This window comes from Malurus melanocephalus, unplaced genomic scaffold, assembly GCF_030028575.1.
Source record: "Malurus melanocephalus ecotype Western Australia unplaced genomic scaffold, MMel_1.1 scaffold_165, whole genome shotgun sequence".
In the NCBI taxonomy this organism is placed as follows: Eukaryota; Metazoa; Chordata; class Aves; order Passeriformes; family Maluridae; genus Malurus; species Malurus melanocephalus.
Genome location: NW_026623397.1, coordinates 943,515 through 964,880, shown reverse-complemented (window position 1 = coordinate 964,880; position 21,366 = coordinate 943,515). Strand labels below are relative to the sequence as shown.

Below are 21,366 nucleotides of genomic sequence, written 5' to 3'. Positions count from 1 at the left end.
AAAGAGGGCAGGCACTTCCTTTTYATTGAGATTTCCTTAGTGTATTTCATGGGCAACTTCCCCATTTCAGCTTACCAGGCATCAAGAAATATTTCTGCAGAAGTGATTGAAAGGAAATACGTAAAAGAGATGAGAGGGGCGGAAAGGAGAAGGAAGGTGAGGGTCTCAGCAGTTTGGTTCCACCATAACTGCTCCCATTTTGGAGACAGCCAGAGGAACATTCCCATTTGCCTTGGGGAACATGGGCGGGCCGTGCCATGAGCACCCTCGTGTACAAATACAAGGCAGGGCTGGAACTGGCAAGGTACAACTGCAGGCACCTGTTGGTTTGGCACAGTAGACCTCAAGATCTCACCCCCACAAAACAGCACATGTGGACCAGGAGGTGGAGGTTAGGGAAAAAGACTCTTTTGTTTTTTCYCCCCAAGTCTACTCCCATGAGGAAGTAGCATGAAGAACAATCATCTGAACGCATGGCAGATGGGCATTTTGTTTTAGCAGGTGGCAATGTTAGTTCTTCATCAAACACTCACGCGCTTCTTTAATCTCCCAGAATATCAGTGTTTTATGGAGGCAAGCCAGATTTAGCCACATTTTTTTCCTCTTGTCCAATTTGATGGCTGGGAAAACTGAGGCACAGGCGAGGTGTTCAGGTAGATGAGGGGAAGTGTTTGAGAGTAGAATCAGGGTGCAGGCTGCTTGCCTGYCTGAGGCTGCAGCTCTATGGCTTTCCCCAAAATCCAGCTGTTATCTCCATCCCAGGAGAACATTTTTCTCTGGTGTGGCATTTTCCAGTGCAAAGCCCCTTTCGTATTAATCTGACTCTTGGCTCACCTTCGGACGTGTGGGGACTGTTTGGAGGTTGAGACCTTCACGCAAGACTTCTGCTGTGAATGGAGCGGGAGTGATTTACAGACCATTGAGTGCAAGTTGCCAACCTGGATTTCTGCTCCCGAGTTGCTTTGTGTAATCAAAAAAGCAGTGGGAAAAGCGGGGGAAAAAAGAAAAAAAATAACAGAGGGGGGGGAAGGAGGAGTGGGCTGGAGAGGATGAAGGGGGGAAAGAAGAGAGTTAAAGCCAGGAGAGAATCCCCCTGGCAGGGGAGTGGGGAGCGCCGGGCTTTGTGCTGCGGGGCCCGCCGGCGGCTGCGCTCCCAGAGATTCTCCCGTGACACTTCCACGAGGCAGAGGGGGAGGAGGAGGAGGAGGTAGAGGTGGAGGTGGAGGAGACAAGCCGGGGGTGTGGAGCAGGGGGGGCTAGCAGAAACAAAAGGAAACCAGCTGCAGAACTTCCTGAAGGCGGAGAGGGGGCCGCGGGAGCGCGCAGTGCCGGGCTGCTGCCTGCGGCGCTGGGGAGGGGGCGGCAGCGGGACCCTGCCCGCCGCGGCTCGGCCACCATGACCAGCGCGATCCTCAGGAGGAACTCCAGCAAGCAGGGCCTGCAGAACCTCATCAGGTGAGCGCCCACCTGCCCGCGGGGCTCCGCTCCCSGCTCCGCTCCGGTGGATGTGCCCGCACCGGGGGGCGCGGTGGGGAACGCCGGGGGGGAAAGGGAGCGTGCTTCCGATCGACCATCTTCGCGTCCCTTTAAATGGGCTGAAATTCGTCCTTACCCTGCTTTTCCAGCAGACCCGATGCATTGCAAGGAAGGATAATAGATAACCCTCCCTCTCCTCCCCAAAAGCTGTATGAGAAAAGCAGATTTGAACTTACTGATGGCTTTTCCAGGAGCTCCCGACTGAAATAACTGAGCACAACTGTGCTGTGACATTCACCTGAGCGGCTGGTTTCCCCTCTCCGTGCAAGGGATGTCTCAGTACGTGTCTTTTTTGTGTCCCCTGAGTGCTGAACGCCTCTGCCTAGAAAAAGGATTTTTCTTTATTTCCCGTAGGAAAACTGTGCRCGCTGTGATGTGCGTTTTTAATTCAGGGATCAGTAAAGGGCCGGATCTTCCCAGGGCTGTAAGCTGACACTGCTCTTTTTTTCGATTTAATTGATCACAATAGTGCTTTGAACCTTTCTCTCCGAATATAATTGCCAGTGCAGGGAGGTGGATGGCTCAGTTGGGTTTATTCCCGTTTGTCAGCCGGCGCTGAGCCGGGGAGGACGGCTACATTGTGTGCTGGCTTTGGGATTCCCTACCATGCGGCCACTGTGCTCTTCCCTGGGGTCTGGAATTGCCGCTTCCCTCCATGGATCCCTGGGATCCATCTGTGGATGATGCTGGTGTGCCATGCTGATGGCTCTGACTGGGCTGAAGAGAGGCAGTTCTCCCCTCTTCATATTTAACTGAGCAGCTGGATGGGTGAGGAGTGGAATTAGGGAGTGCTGGACTCGCATTCTGTGGCTTGGGTGCCTCTCAGCTCCCGTGTGTTTGCTGTGTCTGCTGGTCTCCAGCTGAGGGGTGGGGGATGTCGTGGTGGGGTTTAGTTCACCAGGCATTTTCCAGTCAATTTGGGATCTCTGTGACTGGTGATGCAGCCTCTAAACCTCATCTCTCAAAGAAGTTTCTTGACTCGGAAGGGAGATGGGCGCCTGCAGCCCGTCCAGTCCCTAACACTTTCTTCCCTTCTGGATCCAAAAAAGCTCCCACTGGTTGCACAGCCCCTGGGTTGGAAAGTGGGCAGGAGAAGCTGACTCCTCTCTGTTCACCTTTTGTTTGGCCTGTTGGACCCATTTCCYGGTCTCAGCCCAGGGGGACTGGGAGCTGGGTTACACATCCCTGTTTCAGAACAGGGCTTTGTCCGGGGCTCGTGAGGGGTAAGGAAACCTCTGTGGGTGTGCAGAAGGCAGGGATGGGCTCGGATTTGGGGCCAGCTGGTACTGAGGAGGGCCAGGCAAATGAAYTGGCCTTCAGTTCATGCTTACAGCTGGGTGGCAATTTATTTTGCAGGGTGACAGATGGGGGGAGCAGGGGGAAGCCCGTGTGCTTCACACAGAGGAAAGGGGTGTCCTAAGAACTGTCCTCAGCACAAAACCCAGCGGTGTATTCCTGTCCTGGATGACGTGTCCAAGTTCCTCCTGCTGTGGACCAGGGACTTTTGGTGTCCCAGAGGCTCATAGGGGCTTTTTTATGAAGTGACATTTTTCCTACTGCACTTGAGGTTTAGCTTTGGGGCTGTGTTGTCCAGTCCCGCTTACAGATGAGGAGTGGAGTGGGATGTGTGAGATTTCCATGGCTTMCRCACAAAGACCCTCACTCATACTCAYAGGATTCAGCAGCAGAACAGGCAGGATCTGCTCCACACCATAACCTAAACACTGTAGCCTACTTGGTAGTGGTATTTTTCTCCTAGAGCAGTTTTTCCTGGAGATCCTGAGATTGGCCCTGGGGCTGGCTCTGCAAGCCCATCTACCTTGGCTGCAGGAAGAAGCTTCTTTAGAGAATGGCTTGAGGCTCCTGGCTTGAAGATACGTTGCTGTCAAGATTGCTGTGCTCTGCTTTTGTCTGTCCCAAGGTGACTGTCACAGAGTGGTTATGCTGTGTAGATCCTGGGCTCTTCTGGTGTGTCTGAGTGCTTTGGAGACSTGGAGCACACGAGTGAAAACAGCTGCTCAGAGCTGTATTTGCAAGCACTGGGGGTTTCAGTGGTGTCAGGATTTACCTGGCTGCTCCTGCTGCAGGGCATCAGCGGGGATAACCAGGGAATTACCTTCTCTGAGCAGTGCTTAGCCACAGGAGCTGCTTGCCAGCTGTCCAACAGCTGGGTCGAGGGTTCCTGAGCTGAAACCAGTGTAAGTCCTGTGGATTTGGGGTTCAAGAGCTGAGTCCCAATGCTTTAAGCATCCTGCCTTGTGCTTGATACAAAACCCAACATCTCAGACAAAGGGGCCCACATGTGAAGCATCACCCAAACATCAGTCCCAGGAGTCAGATTTTCTTGAAATGACTTTTCCACTGACTGCTGACAGGCTCTGCTCCGGAGTGGTTTGGTGTGCTTGGGAGCACTGGGACTTGTTGGAGATTTCCAGAGGCTGAAGCACTGAGGCAGCACTCTGGGGAACATCTTTCACCTCTGCCTCACCAGGAGGTGGATTGGAAAAATTAGCCCTCCTTCTTCCTCACTGGCTTTGCAAATGGTGCAGGCAGGGATGTGCCATTTACATCTGAAAAGTAGGAGGCTGAAATGAGCCCAGGGTTATGACTTGCAACTGCAGAGCACGAGTGGCTGAGTAATTACCTGTGAAAGGTATGAGAAGAATGGACCATTGCAGGGCTATCTGCCTTCCCTGCTTTGCCCCGTGGTCCCAGACACTCCCCTCATCCAGCATAGTTTCTCTATCAGGCTATCACTGGGGAAATATTTCTCCCTTTGTAGCACGTTTACAGCGATGATCCCTCACACGCCCACAGGGCTCTGTGTTTTATTAAAGYCCTCTCCAAACACGAGCAGCTTTATCTTGTTATCACGATCTCTTTTTCCTTATCCTTCTAATGAATTCCTATAAATAAGATAGGGATCCAGCACCTGTCATGTCGATTCACTCAGTTCATTATCTGCTCCTGCTGGAATTTTACTCTCCCTCTATTTATCGAGCCTCAAGTGTTTCACAAAAGAATATGGCTGTTTAATTAACCTACAAATCAGCCTCTCTGTAAAGCAGCTGTGCCGCTCCTTGGAACTGGATTATTGGGCCTCGTGGTTGACACTGCTCCCCCTGAGTGGCTTGCTTTTTATCCAGAATGGGGTGCCATTAGCAAGTGAGCTGCGATTTGTTTTTGGGCAAAAGAGACAATGTTCTTGCACTCTGCAACACCCCATTTCCTCCCAGCACAATGGGGACCTGGTCCACAACAGGGGCTCCAGGGCATGGCTGCTGCAKGAGCAGCAAATAAACCAGTGTCTCTAATTATGTCTTTTAACCCGTAGAGTCTGAAGTGCAAATAATGCCGTAGGAAAAGGGGGCTGCATCCTGAGGGTGAAAAAGCTCAGGGGAAGAAAACAAGTCAGAAAATTTGATCACGGGATAGAGCAAATTATTCACTCTGTAGGATGGGATTTTTKCTTTGTTATCTTTTGTGGAGTCRTCAACATGGGAAACCARAATGTGAGATCTGAATCTCACATTCTCTGTGTTTTGGCCTGCTGTACATGATGGGATGCTTGCCACCTCCAGATGATGCCAGCACTCATGTCCTGACACCCATGAGGTGGCTGCATAGCCCCTTCTTTGTCCATAAAACACGTTACTGTGTTTCCAAGCAATGCTCTTTCTGATCCTTAGAGTTCCTCAGCACTAGCTCAGAGAAGATTCCYTGAGCTCCTTGAATTTTGGTGCATGTCTTGAGTGTAATATTTAGTTTGATCAGGATATGGGGCTCTGCCCAACTCTGCGGGACACCGTCCTTTCTGCTTGCATTCGATGTTTCCCAAAGCTTTCCAGGATGTGTCCCAGCAGGGAAGACGCTACTCCAAGTATTTCTGTCTTGACCTCGTGAGTGCTGAGCTGGGAACACGGAGCTGAAGCACTGGGGAGGGTTGGATGGCGCTTTGAAGGGGAAGAACATTTTTGGTGGGGTGGGGGTGTGTGTGATTGATGCCAAAACGTGGTCTAGGCACTGTTTGTTGCTTGGGAGAGAGCTACTGCCTCCAGGGGCTATTGCAGGGCCACTTTGCTTCAAATCCCTGGCTCTGGATAGGTGCAGGGAGCGAGGAATTCTTGCTGTGAAGAAGTGGGGCAGCTTTGAGGGGGAGATGGGGAAACTGAGGCGTGCAGGAATGAGCCAGGAGCAGAACTGTTGGATGGAAAGAGGAGGGAGGGATAGGGAGTGCAGGGTACACCAGGCCTTCATCAGTTTGATTTGCACTGTGCAATGCTGCCTCAAAGTGTCAYGAGGAGCAGGGATTGCCCACCACAGTGCTCCCCTTCTTGAATCTTCCCTATTTCCATGATTTAGTGACCTTCATGTTTTTATCCCTCTGTGGTCCATCACCGTGGCCAGGGCAGAGCTGACGGGCGCCTTTGCAGACCCCACAAGCGGAGGGCGGATGGGAGGGGAGGCATGAGCAGAGGCTGCTGGCAGGGAGGAGCACCCAGGAGAGCACTTTGGGCCAGACTGATGGCATGCCTGGGGGATTTCCACATCCCAGTGCGGCTTCTATGGTGCCAGCTGCTTGCACCATGTTTTGCAAGCCGGGAGGGGCCGGGGGATTTGCAGCCCAGCTGAGCTGTGGGGCAGAGGGAGCGTGAGGGCTGAACCAGTGCCTGGGGGTGAGTCCCTCCCTGGGTGCCTTTTGGGGTGCCCACCCTCAGCTTTCACTCCAACTCTAACAGCTCATCCTTTCTCTCCAGTTGAAGCAGCTCATCTGTCCCCTCTGAGTACTCCGTGGATCCATTCCCAGATTTTCCCGGCCCTGGGGTTTATTTGGCCAGAACTCCACCTACCACTGACCTTTCCCAGAAATCAGCCGATGGGTTTTGTTTGCCTTTAGCCTGGCCTGACTCAGATTTTTACCTGCTCTCAGGCAATTGGATGTTCAGGGCCTGAACTCTGAGCCCATGGAAATTTTGGGAAGCGGTAGTGAGCCTTGGAACCCTCAGGGCTGCAACCACAGGTTGTCRGCATCCTCTGATGGTGTGGAGAAGGACCACCACGTGTGTGTGAGCATGGTTCAGCTAGAATGGGCACCAGATGGAGAACCTGAGATTCTGCAGCCGGGATGGTGTCTGAAAACTAATTTTCAGCTTCCAAATTTTGTTTTTTTTCCTTCTCCCTCCATTTCTAGCCCTTTTGATGGAGCATCGAACCAGCATCAAGTAGTAGCAGCAGCATCCCTCAGCTCTGTGGTGAGCAAAGGGCATCTGGGTCTGCCAAGTGCCTCTGTCCCACAGCACAAGGCTGGGGTGCCAGCACTTTGGGATCGGCATTTTGGGGCAAAAAGACTCTTTTTCCCCATGGAGACATTCTGCCTTAGGGCAGCAGGGACCGAGGGCTTGCTGCTGACTCTGGTTCCTGCTGTGACACAGCTCTGTCAGCGATGGCCACGAGCGAGGGGAGCCTCGAATGTCCCAGGGAGGGGAGCAGTGCGTTCTCACGGCCTCCCTGTTGCCTCCTGCCACTGCTCAGACACAGAATTCCCTCCTGCTGCTGGGGCACCGCCTCGYCCCCAGGCTGCACAGTGAGGGCTGAGCCAGCTGTGCTATAAAAACCACCACCATGGTACAAATCTCAYTCTTAATCCCAGTTTGAAGCAGGGGTAATGGTGTTGCTCACCTTCTAGGCTCAGACTTGTTTTCTAGCATGTGTATCAAGAAGGATGCTGGCTGACTGGAGCCAAGGCAGGGAGGCTGTGGAGGCCTGCCTTCCTCTGAAAGAGGAGAAAAATGAAATACAAAAGCTGGGTAAGGCAGTCTGCATCTCTTTGACAGGTCTATTTTCTCCTCTGACATGCTTCTCCCTTGCAAAAACAGAGCCCAGACTTCCTGCCCTTTGAAAAAAACCCTCCAATTCCTCGAACCTCTGGGCTGACATGGAGAGACCGTGAGAAAGAGCCACWGTTCGAGGTCGTGCACAGCACTGATTTCTCACACCTACTGAATGCAGCGGAGTGCAGGCCCATTCCTCCCCCCTGCCAAATTCCTGACCAGTGATGCTGACACAGTATTGCACCAGCCTATCTGTGTGCTAAGGACCCACGGGCCTGGGGGTGCAATTCATCATCTTGGAAGGGATTTGCTTGGATTCTGTCTGCCGTGATTAAAATCAATAATAATAAAAAGAAACAGTTGTTCCCATTGGCTGCCTGGTGCCTGTGTGAGTGGTTGTGCATCACCTATGGCCTCTGGAAGCACGGAGCATTCCGTGCACCTTTTTGGAGCCACTCTCCTGTGAGTGGCAGGAGGGGACAGACAAAACTCACGATGAAGGACCAACCCTGCCTGCACCCCTCCTCCAGGGTCTGCTCCTGCCATTTGCCACCAGCTTTCTCAAGGGGGTCTTGTTTTGCTTGTGGAAGCAGTAAATTACCATTTTGGGGCTTTCCCTGCCTGTCATGCCACAGTGACAGGTCARTCTTTGCAGGGAATTTAATGAAGGCTGAACTAGATAGGGTTTTATACGTGGCACATGTGATGCATGTCTGCACATTCTTCTCTGGACAGAAACGGGACGTGCTTTTGTGGAGGAAATCCAAGATGTGTTTAAAAAAGAAGGACTTTTATTTTTAAAAAGGAGATAKGTCTCTGCCATGCTGTTGGTGGTTTCCCCTTCTATTTCTGCCTGATGAAAGTTTGGGCTGTATCACGTTCTGTTCGGATGCCTTGGTGTGTCCTTATCACTCCCTGTGTGCCGCCTTTCCACACCCCCAGGTCCAGCAGGAGCTGGGGAAGGGCTCTGTGGCTGCTCCTGGCTGTGAAGCAGCTCTGTCCTGCTGTTCACATCCTGAAGGTGACCCGGGATTTATAGGGGGAACGGGGAGACGTGGCTGCGACTGCACAGCTACGTGTGGGGTGGGGAAGACTGGTATGAGAAAAAGGCTGAGGGTGAAGCACATCGATGCATTTTTTCCTCTCYCCCTGCCCCCCTTTCTTGTTCAAACTCTGTAGCCTGGACTCTGAAYGGAGCAATGCAGCTGAGGAATTACATGAATGTATGGGAGGGAGAGGCTTGTGGAGTATCTCTGGCTGCCTTTGACTGACACGCTGCTGTTTCGGAGCTGGARTAACTCTCCCGAGGCGAGGCTGAAATAAACTCCAGGCTGTGACATAATGATTCTTGATTTGATTTCTTTTCCCAGTCTTCCTGTATCATGCTGTATCCACACCCCCTTCCCTGTTCGGTGGGATGATGACCCAGCTGTAGACTTTGCTGTCCAGCCACGTTACTCCTAAGCCATGGAAAACCACKACTTTTGTGGTGGCCTGACACCAGAGGTCCCAAATAGCTTGAGTGGAGGCATTATCTGGGCATTTCAGCATGCTYGACTCAGTCACACAGACCCTTTATRTGCCACTAATAARTGATTAATTTGTTGGCAGGAGGTCAAGTGGGTGAGGGAGTTGTAGCCTTCTGAGGGTGTCCTCTTCTCTTTGGTGTGACAGGGTGAGCTGCACGTCTCCTGCCAGCAGTCAGGGCCCTTTATGAATGTGTTATAAATGCCATAKGAAGTAAAGCCTGGCAGCTCTGCTCTCAGCAGCAGATGACTTTGTTGACAGCCCCGGGCCATATTGTGTGCTGATGTTGTATCTGGCTCTGTGAYGAGGCAGTGCAGCTGCAGTGGATTGCATGGAAGGGGAAGCTCCTTTRCATTGATTTCTGGCATCTCCCTTTCCCCAAACCTCAACAGAGYGGCGATGGAATGGCTGCTGGCAGAGACAGGGCTGCCCTTCCCGGTTCTTCTCTAATTCATGCAGCCYCATCGCTTCCAGGTGATATTTCCAGCTGTGGTGGACACTGGGCTTTTTTGCAGGTGATAGGGCAATGTATATTCTGGGGTTTCACATGGCTCTTCCTGAATCCTGTTCCCAAAACCTCTTCCCTCTTGTACCCTGGCTTCGCGGGGACAGCCTACCTCACAGAGATGGCAGCCAAAGCCAAAGCACTCCTGGCCTGATACTCTGGTGAGGTCAGGAGACAGGAATGTCCAGTGTGCTGGTAGAGGGTTCCTGAGTTTTTCTGGCATGGGTCTGCAAAGCCCAAAGCCTCTGGGAGGCATTTGATTTTCCTTTCTGGAATTAGCTTTARTGCTGAAGGTTGGGTTCGGGCCAGCAAAGCTTCCTTTGAGCCGTCAACCATGCGAAARTCTCCTCAAGTCCGCAGAGTTTCCCTCAAACACAGCTCATCTGGTGMCAGAGTTTTCCCTTGCCTGAATATTAAAATCTCCTTGAGTGCCGGTGAGGAATCGCCCAAAGGAAACGTGCCCTTCCCAGCAGTGCTGGTTCTCTGTGGCATGTGGAGCATGGCAGCCAGAGCATGGTGCCTGTGCTGCTGTGCTGCAGGAAGAGCTGTTCTGTAGCACAAACAGGAATAAAACTCCTCCCTTGGCTGAGGGTCCAAGGAAAGGGACGTCMAGAGCTGGATCTGGAATGGGCAGCTGGCCCTGGTCAGAGCAGAAGTGTAAGGGTCACAAAGGCTTGGTGAGCAGTGTCTGTGTGGGCACAGCTGAACCAAGGTGCCTTCAGTTCATCCTTACACCTGCAGGATCTCCTCAGGAAGAGAGAAGCCCCTTCCACAAAGCGTGTTTGGCTCAACCAAGATCTCCAAAAGCTGTTGGCAGAGATGCAGGGACCACGTAACAGAAATGACCCAGCCCTGTGATGAGCTCTTGCTGGAGCAAGTCTTGCCACATCTCTGGGCTGCTGAGGCACTGWGGTATCTCTACCCTTCCTCCTCCCTTCTCCAGTCCCACTAAAGTTTGTGTGAGGGTGTGAATTTCCTTTCACACTGCATGAAAATCTCTCTGCATAGGGACTTTATAAAGGCAAGTGTCTGGCTGCAGGAGTGCAGCCCGCTGTAGCTCATCTTGCAGCTCCTCAGGCTTCAAGTCTCACTTTCCATTTCCCGATCCTGTGGTGGGTGAAATGAAATTGAGAGCTCTCAGTCCCACTGGCCGCTGTGAATCTGCTTCTTCTCCAAACCTCCCCAGCCTGGGACAGTGCTGTCTGGAGGTGAAGGTACGTGGGATCAGCCTGATCCTGCAGCACTGAGTAATTACTTGTAGAATTTGGAAAGATGGTTGTGAAGTACTGCTGTGGGCTGAGCATGTTGAGTTTCTGAATGCAGTTGTGAACAATTAGAGCAAATGGGAGACCAAGGCCCTGTTTTAGTAAATGGAACCATTTGGAAATTAAATCTTTCCACCTTTTTGCTTCGAAAGGCAATTTAACAGCTGACCCCCTGCTCACACTTGTGCTTGTCCAAATTGAAATGGCACATTTTGTCTGGGGTCCAACAAACCCCTGTAGCTGACCCAAACACAAGGACTTTGGCACRGCTTAGTTTCTCATTTGCTTGTGTTTTTTGCTTCATTTTGTTTTGTTTGTTTTTCACTAAAGACAAATATTTGTGCTGCTAGGTCAGTCAAAAAGTAATCGTCCTTTTTCCTCCACTCGTCAGTGTGATTACTGAACCCCAAYGCATCCCTTATTAAACCTTGCCCCCCTACCAGCCTATTTGAGCATGACAGCGAGCTCTGAATCTGAAAATAAACTGGGTCTAGGTGTTTGGTTGAGGGTGCTRGTATTTTTGAATCTGTGGGGGCTTTATCTGCAGCCCTTCTTGCCGAGCTGAGGTGTGGTGTTCCCAGTGTCACAGCCCTTTGGGATGCTCGGTACGGTTTGAGCCACATCCCAACACGATGGTGGGCAGCCTGGAAGCTGGATTGCTCTGTGGCAAATCAGAGCTGGGAAAGTTATTTCACTGCTTTTGCAGAAAAATCCTTCTCCCCAAAACGGTCGCCCCCGGCTCTGTCCTCAGACTGTTTGAAGGATGCAGGGACAGAATAGCGAGCCGGTGAGGTCATGGGGAGAGAGTTAGTCACATCCAACTGGGAAAGGGAGAGGGCTGCCAACCAGTGCTGCTCTCACAGTGTGGAAAACTCATGTGGTTCAGAAGAGACCCCCCCTCCAGGCTCCCTAGAGCACCCTGGCCAAGCTGGCAGTGCTGGTGCAGCACTGCCTCTGCAGCAGCTGCYCCAGGAGCTGGAGGAGGGGGTGAGCGATTTTAACTGAAATGTAACTCGTTTTGGCATAAACATGGACTTTGCTTCTGGTAACTGGGGCAATATGGGCGAGAGGGGGTTAAGAGCCTTTCTGAATTGGAGACTATCTGGAGCTGTTGCACAAGGGAGGGAGATCGTGGCAGAGTTTAATGAATGACTTCATTTATATATTAAAAAAAAAAAAACCCAACAACAACATGGTGGCTTCCTGCCAGGTCCACAGACAAGGGTTTCTATGGGAACCTGAGGAAAAATAATAAATAGGAGTGTGGGATGAGTAGGGAAGGGAGGAGGGGAGCCCAGGCTCTGGTCTGGGTGTGCTTTGTTCCTCATGGAGACCAAGGTGACAGGGAGCAATGAGGGGGCAAAAGGGGAAAGAGTTGAATTTGCTGTCTGCAAAAAGACCCCACCCAAAATAAGGCAGGCAGTAACTATTGGGCAGTGGAGAATTCTCTTGGGCTGGTCCTGGGGTCTGCCTTGTTCCCTGCTCCTCCGTTGGCATCGCAGGGATGGGCGACCTTTCTTCATTRGGCTCATCACCCTGGCTTTGCTGCCTTGGGGCAGGTAGGATTTTGGGAGGGCAGTGATTTGGGCTCATCCCCGGCTTCTTGACAGGTAGTGGTGGGACCACAGTGCAAAAGAATGCTGCTGGGGCTAAGCTCAACCATTCTGCTGGCACTATAGAGTAAAATAGTCTCTGAGGGAGTCTTCCCTGGAGAGGCTAACAAGGTTCCCAGTCTATTTAGAAAGGCTGCATTTTTCATTAATTAATCCCAATGGGCTTTTTTCCGCCCCCCCCATTGTTGGGAGAGGAGCGTGTCTGTCCTGAACTTCAAAAGAAAACAGCTTTTTGGTGAGACCCGTGGTGAAGTGAGTTTGCCCCCAAACTGTGGGCAAAGCCAGACAGGCTGGGAGAGTRGCACTTCTGGGGTCATCTGAAACCTGTCCCTTGTTCATCCAAACTGGGCTGAAACAAGTAATTTTGTGTTTTTCCCCGTTTTTCCTTTCCACAGACTCTTTGCCCCAGTCTGAACCATATTGCACTGTATGTCCTAATGAGCAGGTTCACCCTTTGGGGGCTGCAGTGTGTGTKCAGGGTGTGCCTGAGGGAGGGAAGGCTGGGCTGGGATCACCGTCCTGGCTCCCATGCRTGTGCCTTGCTGAAGAGCATTTCTGTGAGCAGAATTGCCAATGCCAGGGGAAACTGCCTTTGAGGTCTGTTTTGGACCTGGCTGAGCCAGGGCCAAGCGGGGTGAGCAGACATCTGCCCCAGCATCAGCCCTGGGTACCACAGATCAGACCTGCCCAGCCATCACAGGCCCTTTGGGTGGGTGGTGGCCACCCCATGGCGTGTCCCTTTGTGCCCGAATGTCGGCTGGCGCCGCCCGTGGAGCAGGAGCSCATCCCACGTGGGGAGCGCCTGGACCGGCCTTATCACCAGAGGAGGAATGTAGCATCTGCCTTATCACTTCCTCGGGGATGCAAGAGGCTGTTTTGCCGACAGAGCCATGATTATCCTGCAGTTGAGATGTCTGTAAGAAGCCAAGGCAGGTTTTTCTTCTCTGYGGGGGTGGCAGGAAGCCAGGCAGGGCAGAGCAGGACATAGGTGCTGCCCTCWGTCACTGCTTCCTCAGCTCCTGGTCAGGCAGGAACAGCTCAGCCTCCTAGGGAAACTCACCCTCAGGGTACAGATCCTGCYTTCCGTGGGCCAAAGATTGAGGTGAAGGTGTTTGGCGTCTTGCAGCACTGCCAGACCCTTTACAAACCCTTCGGGGGTGCAAAGCTGTTTTTGCAGGGATTGGTGCTTCCCAGTGGAGGAAGGTGGCTGGTCTGGGAGGAAAGGGATATATACCACATCTTTCTCATAGASACTTGCAGGCTCTCCTCCACCCCTCTCCCAGTCCCTGTGTCCTGATCCTTGTCCATYGGTCAGTCCCACTGTGCTGATGGARGTGAGGATGCCMMTTTGAGGATCACCACTCATGGTGGGAGCACTCATCTGCAGAAGGCTCCTGCTTGCTGGGGGGAGCCAGACACCTTTAGGGGATTGYTACCGGGTTTCACAGGACTGCCTGATGGCATTAAAGATGGGTTTTCCCTCTGGCTTGGCAGGCTAACAGCACAGTGGAGYGTGGAAGATGAGGAGGAGGCGGCGAGAGAGCGGCGGCGGCGGGAGCGGGAGAAGCAGCTGAGATCCCAGGCGGAAGAGGGCTTGAACRGCTCCGTGTCCTGCTCGGAGAGCGCGGCTCTGGCACAGGAAAACCAGTAAGAAATACCCGTGGATAAATCCTTCAGCCACACACTTTCTCCTTGCAGCAAACCCCTACTGTGTCCKCTGACTGTGTGTTCCTGTTGTCTGGGATGGTTTGGGGAAGATGGGGAAGTTCTCTGATAGGTTTGGKTTGGGGGATTTAGCCCACACTAGCAAACAGTGTGTTTTCGTGTCTGGGCAGAAAACCCCACAAGTCTTGCTTTGATGTTTTTTTTTTTGGCTGGAAGCTGAGTGTTTTACTGCCCTGGGAGTTTACMCTGGGACAGCTTGGGACAGGCTGGGCTCTGGCAGGGAGTCCTCATTGCCAGTGATTTCAGTGCTTGGTTAAATTTCAACTTGTGAGTCATCCTACATCGAAAGTAATGGAGTTTCCTGATACATGCAAGGACAGACACGTGCCTGAGGATGTGATGCAGAGCCCTGGGCAGATCACTGTGTGAGCAATCCCCTGTCCTGGCTGGGTTCCCACTCCTCCCTCAGAGGATGCTGTCCCAGCACTGGGAACCATGGAACAGCCCTGAGCCAGTGCCATTCACAGCTCCAAGGGTTAAAATTAGCTTCGTGCTTTGATGGGGCAGGTCCTAAATGGAAGTAGYTCAGGAGGCATTTATGGTGCTGCTGAGCTGTCTGCTGTCAGAGGAAACACCTGGAGAAGGGATAGGATGACATCCCCAGTGTCCCACGCCACATCCTACTGCAGCCTCCCCGTGTCCATGGTTCAGCAGCCCAGATGCTGTGCAGCACTGGGGCTAGCACAAAAACTGGTCTGCACTCTGAATTGCCAAATTGTTGTCTCAAAGACCTCAGTCTTACCACTGTTTATGTGTTCAACTTATTTCTGAATCTATTGAGCCCAATGGAAAAGTGGTGGCAGGATTTGGGGTTATAGTCAGAGAGAAGCAATATCTTCATTTTACTGGAAAAATAACAGAAGTTATTTATGAAAACCTATTCTTTTTCCATTAAAAGATCTTCTTTTTTTTTCTGATACTTGCAAAATTATACAGGGATTTTTTTTTAATAGAATAGCTTGCAAAACACCTTCACAATCTTTTGTGGAAATACACAYGGTGATATTCTGCAGACAAAAGAGCTGCAGTCTGCTCTGAAAGCAAACAGAAGGTCTGGGAAGCAATAATAACCATTAGCTTTTCCAAACCCCACTTCTCATGGGGGCTAGGAAATAATTTGAAAAGGTCTTTAAAACAGCAGATGAGATCTCAGGTCTCTGCTTTGCTGGCTGCTTCAGCCCCAGAGCAGAGTGYAGCAGCCCCAGTGCTCAGCTTGCAGCCTCCAGTCCTGTTGGCATGGGCACAGGACCATCAGAATTGCCCAAATTTGACTGAGTGCTTAAGAGGGCAATGACAAGAACARCTCCTAAAACGAAGGGTTTTGGTCCCTGCTCCATGGTGCTTTAGCTTGCAGGGCCAGGCTCAAGTATGTTTCTTCTTCTCTGGCCATTCCYTGGTTTTGTTTACAGCTGCTGACAGCCACCTGGGCTTGCTCATGCAGCCAGGGTCARCCCTGGCTATTAATCTCCTGAAAAGCTTCATTCTCTCTTGTGTAAATACTTCCCCCTCCTTCCCGTGGCTCTTCCYACGCTGGAACTCGCCCTATCCATGTCATTCCCATTAGTTCAAACCCGAGCTTCCTCCAAAGGGACTGAATTCCTRTTCTCTCTTATCCCACTAAAGAAAACCAGAAATATTCAGGAGAACAGAGGGTTTGCAGGAAAGACAAGGAGTGTCCTTGGGAGCCGGAGGGATGGAAATGAGCTAAGGTGACAATGATGGGGCTGTGCTGGCTCCATGCTTTTCCTGGGGCTGTGTTTGCAGAGGGACACAGGGAAGCAGCCAGTGTTCTAGCAGCATTCAGCCAGTCTCCCTTGCTCCCTGGTAGCGTTTCTCTCAGCCTGAGCACGCATTTGTGACCAAGGCCACAAATASTGGAACAGTTTTGCCTTGGCCATCKTCAGCAGTGCGTCTCACTTGGAGAAGAATGCATGGAATAAGTGGGAGGAGAGAAGGACAGTGCCGGGCTGTGGTTCTTCCAGGCCAGGTTTAGTTTTTTGCATGCCTCTCACGCCGATTTTCCTTCTTGCTGTGTTTCAGCTATGACTTTAAGCCGTCTGGGCCTTCGGAGCTGGAGGAAGATGAGGGGTTCAGTGACTGGTCCCAGAAGCTGGAGCAGCGCAAGCAGAGGTGGGTAGGACCCAGATGAACCGAGGGGAGGGGTACCCACATCCCCAGCAAAAGGACTGTCCTGAGGAGGGGACCAAGCCCAGCTCTTGTGGAGGAATGAGGCCTGAGGCTGGGGCATCATTAGGGCAGAAGAGGCCCCTGGACAGATGCTCTCTGCTGCCATTGGGGTGAGCAGGGAGGAATGGCCCAGGGACAGCCYCAGGCTTTGGGGATGTTTGGATTGAGCTTTGTGCTCCAAGCAGTGGCAGCCTGCCAGGAYGCCGGGGTTTGGAGGAGTGACAACAGCAGATTTAAGCCACCTGAGCTGCTGCAGGGGCTCCCTAACATAATCCAGGCCAGCCTAAAATGCTGCTYTAAGTTATTGCTGCTTCCTGGCTCATGTCAGCACGGTGGGTATGGCCTCAGCCCACCTTGTGCCTGACTCCTCTCTGAGCAGAGGGAARAGCAGGCAGCAGAGAGCCCTGAGAGGTGCTTGTGTGCCAGCTGCTTAGTCCCCACCTCCCCTCACTCCCCCCTTCCTGAACTAAGCCAAACTCCTGCCCTAACCACTTCCTTTGGACACCATCTACCTGCACGTGAACTCTGTGACTCAGCTCTCTTGGCAGCTTGGTTTTGCAGGGAATTTTTGGCATAGCCTCTTCTTCACCCTGAAGAATTCTTTGCACAGGGAGGTGTTGGATGCCCCTTCCCTGGCAGCATTCAAGGTTGGGTTGGTCAGGGCTCTGAGAAAGCTGATCTGATTGAAAAGGTCCCTTATTTCAGAGGAATTGGACTAAATGACCTTTAAAGGTCCCTTCCAACCCAAACTACTCCATGACTGAAAAAAATGCTTAAGATTAATATTTACTGCTGAATAAATAAAAAGAGCTCCAAGTTGTGTTACTTTTCTCCAAATGTTGTGGTTAAGCAACGCTGCAGGCTGTACCTTTGCAGCCCTGATTGCACAAGCACTGCTCAAGCACCTCCAAGGACCAGCATAACATCTGATTATAACATCTGTGGGAGCTATTAGAAATCATCTGCTTTTCAGTTCGCTGCCTCTTTTTTCCAGCCCCCCTTGCAAAGAGCTTTTCTGGAAAGAAAGGCTACTGCTATTGCCCCCTTTGGCCTTCAAAAGAGAATTAGTTAGAATTAACATTTTGGCCTTCAAAAAAGAATTAGTTAGAATTAACATTTTCCCCTTCAGGTGTTTCTCCTTGTGTTTTATGTGATGTGTTGGGGAGGGGAAGGTGCTGAGCAGGGGAGGGGGTGTTGATGGCAAGTGAAGCCCATCAGTGAGRGGTGGTGCTTTAAAAGCAGATGCTGGAGGGCTGCTGGGCTAGGGGCTGCTTGAGAGAGGCAGAGGAGGGGGYTCAGAGCCTGGGGACTTGCTGGGGCTGGGCTTGGGCTTGCTTTCTGCTGGGAGGCTGTGCCCCATAAAATCCTTTCAGCAGCTTTGCCCTTGGGGATCTGCCTCATCCAAAGGCTGATTTTGGTGTGAGCACAGGTGGGTTGTGTGTCTGGCTGGGATGCCCCACRCTGGCACGAGTGGTGCTGTGGCCAGGGCTGCCCAATTCCCTCTCTCCTGCTCAGCTGAAGGTGGAGCCAGCCCTGGGTTTTCCCCAGAAGGATGTTTGAGTGGGGGCTGTGGAAGAGTGGATGGAGACAGCTGCTCTCTGTTGGGTGGAACTAAAGCAGCTCCTGCATCCCCTGAGAGCCCTGGTGCTCAGGCACATTTTCCTTTTGGCTCTGGTTTGCCTCTTTGAGGGTGCTATCAGCTGTGTGCAAGAAGGTGGAGCTGTGCCAGCGTAGCTGCCTCCTGTGCAAAATTGCCGKGGTGCAAAAAGCATCCTGTAGGCTGCACTGTGTTAGCTGGCCTCAGTTTTTAATGTGAGCTTGCACTTGGCTGGAGGCATTGCTGGCATCCTGGTGGAGAGCTGCTGGTTTCCTGGGCTTTCAGAGACTGGTGGTCTTGGTGAGAGGATGATGAGAAACAAGTCAAGTGAGCCAGCATATGCATCATCTTTTTCCCCATGTGGAGGGCTGGATGGTGGCTGACCTGTGAGCTGCCTTCCCAGCAGCAGAGCAGTGGGTGGAAGGGTCTTGTCTGAGCTTGTTTTTGTGTTTTGGTGCTTTCTCTTGAGGGAGGAGCAGTGAGTCAGCCTTGCCCTTTGGCAGCTGCCTGCTAGCCAGCTCTCTAGCCCTGCTCCCTCAAGCCAGGCAATTTTCTAAGAACTGGGTGGGAGGAGAAAGCTGTCTTTTGGCTGGGGAAAGTAAGATGGCAATAATGCCTGGGTGTGTGGCTGTGAGCCAGTGACAGTTCTGGGGTTCTGTGCTTCCAGTGTCCCTGTGCCCAGAGGCATGGGCTGCTCTGCTTTTGCAAAGCTGGTTGCAAAAACATCCTCCTGGGTCTCCTCTTGCAGCCTCAGAGAGCTGGAGCAATTCTCTTGTACCAACCCCATTGTTTTTTAAACCCCTGAGCCAAGGGGTGATCCTATCTGCTTTGGAATGCCTTTGTTTTGCTGGGYTAGGAGATGAGCGGTGGGAGCAGAGGTGTAATTGTTTCCAGTGGGCAAAACTGAGGCTTGGGATCAGGTAATCAATATGGCAGTAGTTGTGAATCACCGTGCCATGTGCATGAAAAGATTCCAGGGGAGTGGCTGTGCAGCCTGCCTTGCAGTTAGTTTGAGCTGGGGAAAACGGGAATTTTRAGCAGCATCTTCATGTGTTGTTGGTTGGATCCTCCTCCTCCAACTCTGTTGCAGATGAAGAAGGTGAATTGAGGCAGAGAAGGGCTGTGTTTGGTGCCCCACAGTGAATTRCTGCTGGGAACAGAGGGAGCAGCATCAGATTGTGCTCAGGACGGCAGGACGTGCTGGTTCTCCTGGGATTTTAGCTGTAGCCAGGCAGGGAACGGAACCAACAGCACATCATGGCAGCAGTGCCCTCTGTGCCAGGGGGCTGAGCAGAGGGCTCTTCTCTGCTTTCCTGGGGGTATTGCCCACCATGATGCTGRTAATGTGCAGACACCTTCAGCTCTGCCACAGCTCTTAGCTGGGCTGAGCCTTGGACATTTGAGATGGGGGTGGCTGCTGTTTGACCTGGATGCTTGGAACTGGCTGTGAGCCCTGCTGTGGAACCCAGCAAGCTGCAGGCTTTGGGAAGGGATAAAATGGGATTTCTGGAGGTCTGAGTTACTTCATGGTGTCTGTAGGCTCATAACTGTGTTTTTCTTCTTTGATCTCTCCCCCACCTCTAGGTCTCCAAGACAGTCGTACGAAGAAGAGGACAGTGGTGTGAGGGAAGCTGAAGGCAAACTGGAGCAGATCCAGCTGGGGCAGGAGAGCCCAGAGAAGATCCAGGAGGAGAATATGGTTATCAGAGAGGAAGAGAGGGTGTGCCACGAGGAAGAAGAGCCCCAAGAGCAGGAGGAGAGGGAGCAAGCTGAGCAAGAGGTGGGATGAAAAGGAGCTGACCTTCTTTCCAGAGGACTGGTGGGAGAGCTGATGCTGGAGGCTGCTCTCCCATGTCCCAGCTCACCGTTGCTGATGAGCCCACAGAYATTAGAGATACTTTCATGGCATAACCTGGGGCTGGTGCCACTCCTGCCTGTGTGCTGTGCCTTCTTGTGGTCACTGCAGGCAACCTCTGCCCTTTTGGGAGGGTGGTGTGTTTGCTCCCAGAGTTTGTGGTGGCCTTGCCATGTCCCTGCCATACCAAGGATGAAAGTGCTAATTCTTCCGTGGCTTTGTGGGCAGTGAGTAGCTTTGTAGGGGAACTCAAATCTAAATTATACTGCTTGTTTTTCTCTCCCCAGCCTTTATCACACCTTTGGAGCACTTTGTCTTGATAAATCTTTTAGCCTTGCATTGTTCCCAGCTGAGGTTGTTCTGTTGTTCTGATAATTTCTGGTTAAGAGGAGAGAAAGAGAGAGAGACAAAGCTGAACTCGAGTGGTGTGCAAGTGTGTTAGGGTGGCTGAGTTTCAAATGTAATTTGTTGTGAATGGATTTGACTGTCTGGGGCTGGTAAGATTTTTGCTATTGAGCTGTGAGACTCTTTCCAGCCCTTTATTCTAAAGGCAGTCTCTCTCCTTTTGGCTCTAAATGAGAAATTAATGTTTTTTCTATTTCAGTTGTGAGAGGAGATCTTTATAACTGATGCAAGGACCCCTTTTCATACCATGTGGGAATCTTGAACAAAACTTCTGATTTCTGCCCTCCCTTCCAAATGACATCTGGGCTTCTTCCTGAATGTTTCCAAATTAGATAATGTTAACTCAAAGTTTCAGTGCTTTTGTGTTTATTTAGTACAAAGCAGGAAGCCTGGGAGACGGGAAAAATCAATGCTGTTGCATAATAAGCAATTTGACCAGCTCACTTCCTGGCTTGTTCTTTTTCTGCACTCAGGAAAAGAAGAGAAGGAGAAATGATGGAGAGAAGGAAGAAGAAGCACCAGAGAAACGCCAGAGGGCCCCAAGCCTTGCCAGCCTGGAAGAGGAGGAGCTGGGCTCTGACCAYGCTGCAGTGTGCTCCACAAAGGTTTGTGTTCCTGGGGCCCCTCTGGATGCATGGCAGTGGTCACAGCAGAGCACCCAACTGATGATGGGGGAAGATTACCCAGGGTTTACAGCAATGTGGGCTGTGAATCCCGTTATCCCTCCTGCTACAAGCCCAGACAAACCACTTGAGYGATTTGCCTCGTCTTTCATGGCTGTCAACCTCCTCTCCTCCTGCTTTGCCTGCTTGAGCTGTTGGAGGCTGTAGTTAWCACTCCAAAAGCCAAAAGTTCAGGGAGTACTTCAGGGTATATTGAATACTGAGATACCTGTGCTTTCAGCTTGTGTGTTTTGTTAAAGACTACACAGAAACTTAATCTTAATGAAATTTCCCTTCCAAAGGGAAAAAACCCCTCTGTAACTGGAACTGTGGCATTTCTTTGTCTTACTTGGAACAAGATGTATGATTAATCTGTTTAAACAAAAAGGGATTCCTGATCTCTGAAGCATTGTGTCCTTCCCAATCACATCTGTCTGCATTGATGCTCTTGTGAAAGTTCCATTATTAACATCACCTGAATTGCATCTTGTGACTTTTGTTGCATTTGCTGCAAATCCTCGGTTCTGTGTGTGTGCTTTTGAATACAATAGATGCAGATAAGTGATTCTGTACTGAATGTTTTTTTAATCTTTGTAACCCCTAACTTTTTGATTGTAGCAGTGAGGGAAATGGTGAGGAGTCTGTGTAGCCTGTTAAT

The 21,366-nt window shown here is 51.5% G+C and overlaps 1 protein-coding gene across 3 annotated transcripts in view; it reads left to right on the top strand.

Annotated features, from left to right (window-relative positions):
* The window catches only part of LSP1 (lymphocyte specific protein 1), a 46,347-nt gene that overhangs the window by 10,130 nt on the left and 14,851 nt on the right, over positions 1 to 21,366 (top strand). The window contains exons 1-5 of one of the 3 annotated variants that reach the window (XM_057372160.1): positions 1,271 to 1,455; positions 13,772 to 13,924; positions 16,043 to 16,132; positions 19,371 to 19,566; positions 20,520 to 20,651. In XM_057372160.1, coding sequence (XP_057228143.1) covers positions 1,397 to 1,455; positions 13,772 to 13,924; positions 16,043 to 16,132; positions 19,371 to 19,566; positions 20,520 to 20,651 — 630 coding nt within the window. In that variant the 5' untranslated portion in view covers positions 1,271 to 1,396. Of the gene's footprint in view, positions 1 to 1,270; positions 1,456 to 10,225; positions 10,312 to 13,771; positions 13,925 to 16,042; positions 16,133 to 19,370; positions 19,567 to 20,519; positions 20,652 to 21,366 lie in introns of those variants that run through there. The other 2 variants (XM_057372159.1, XM_057372158.1) reach the window with 2 other exon arrangements.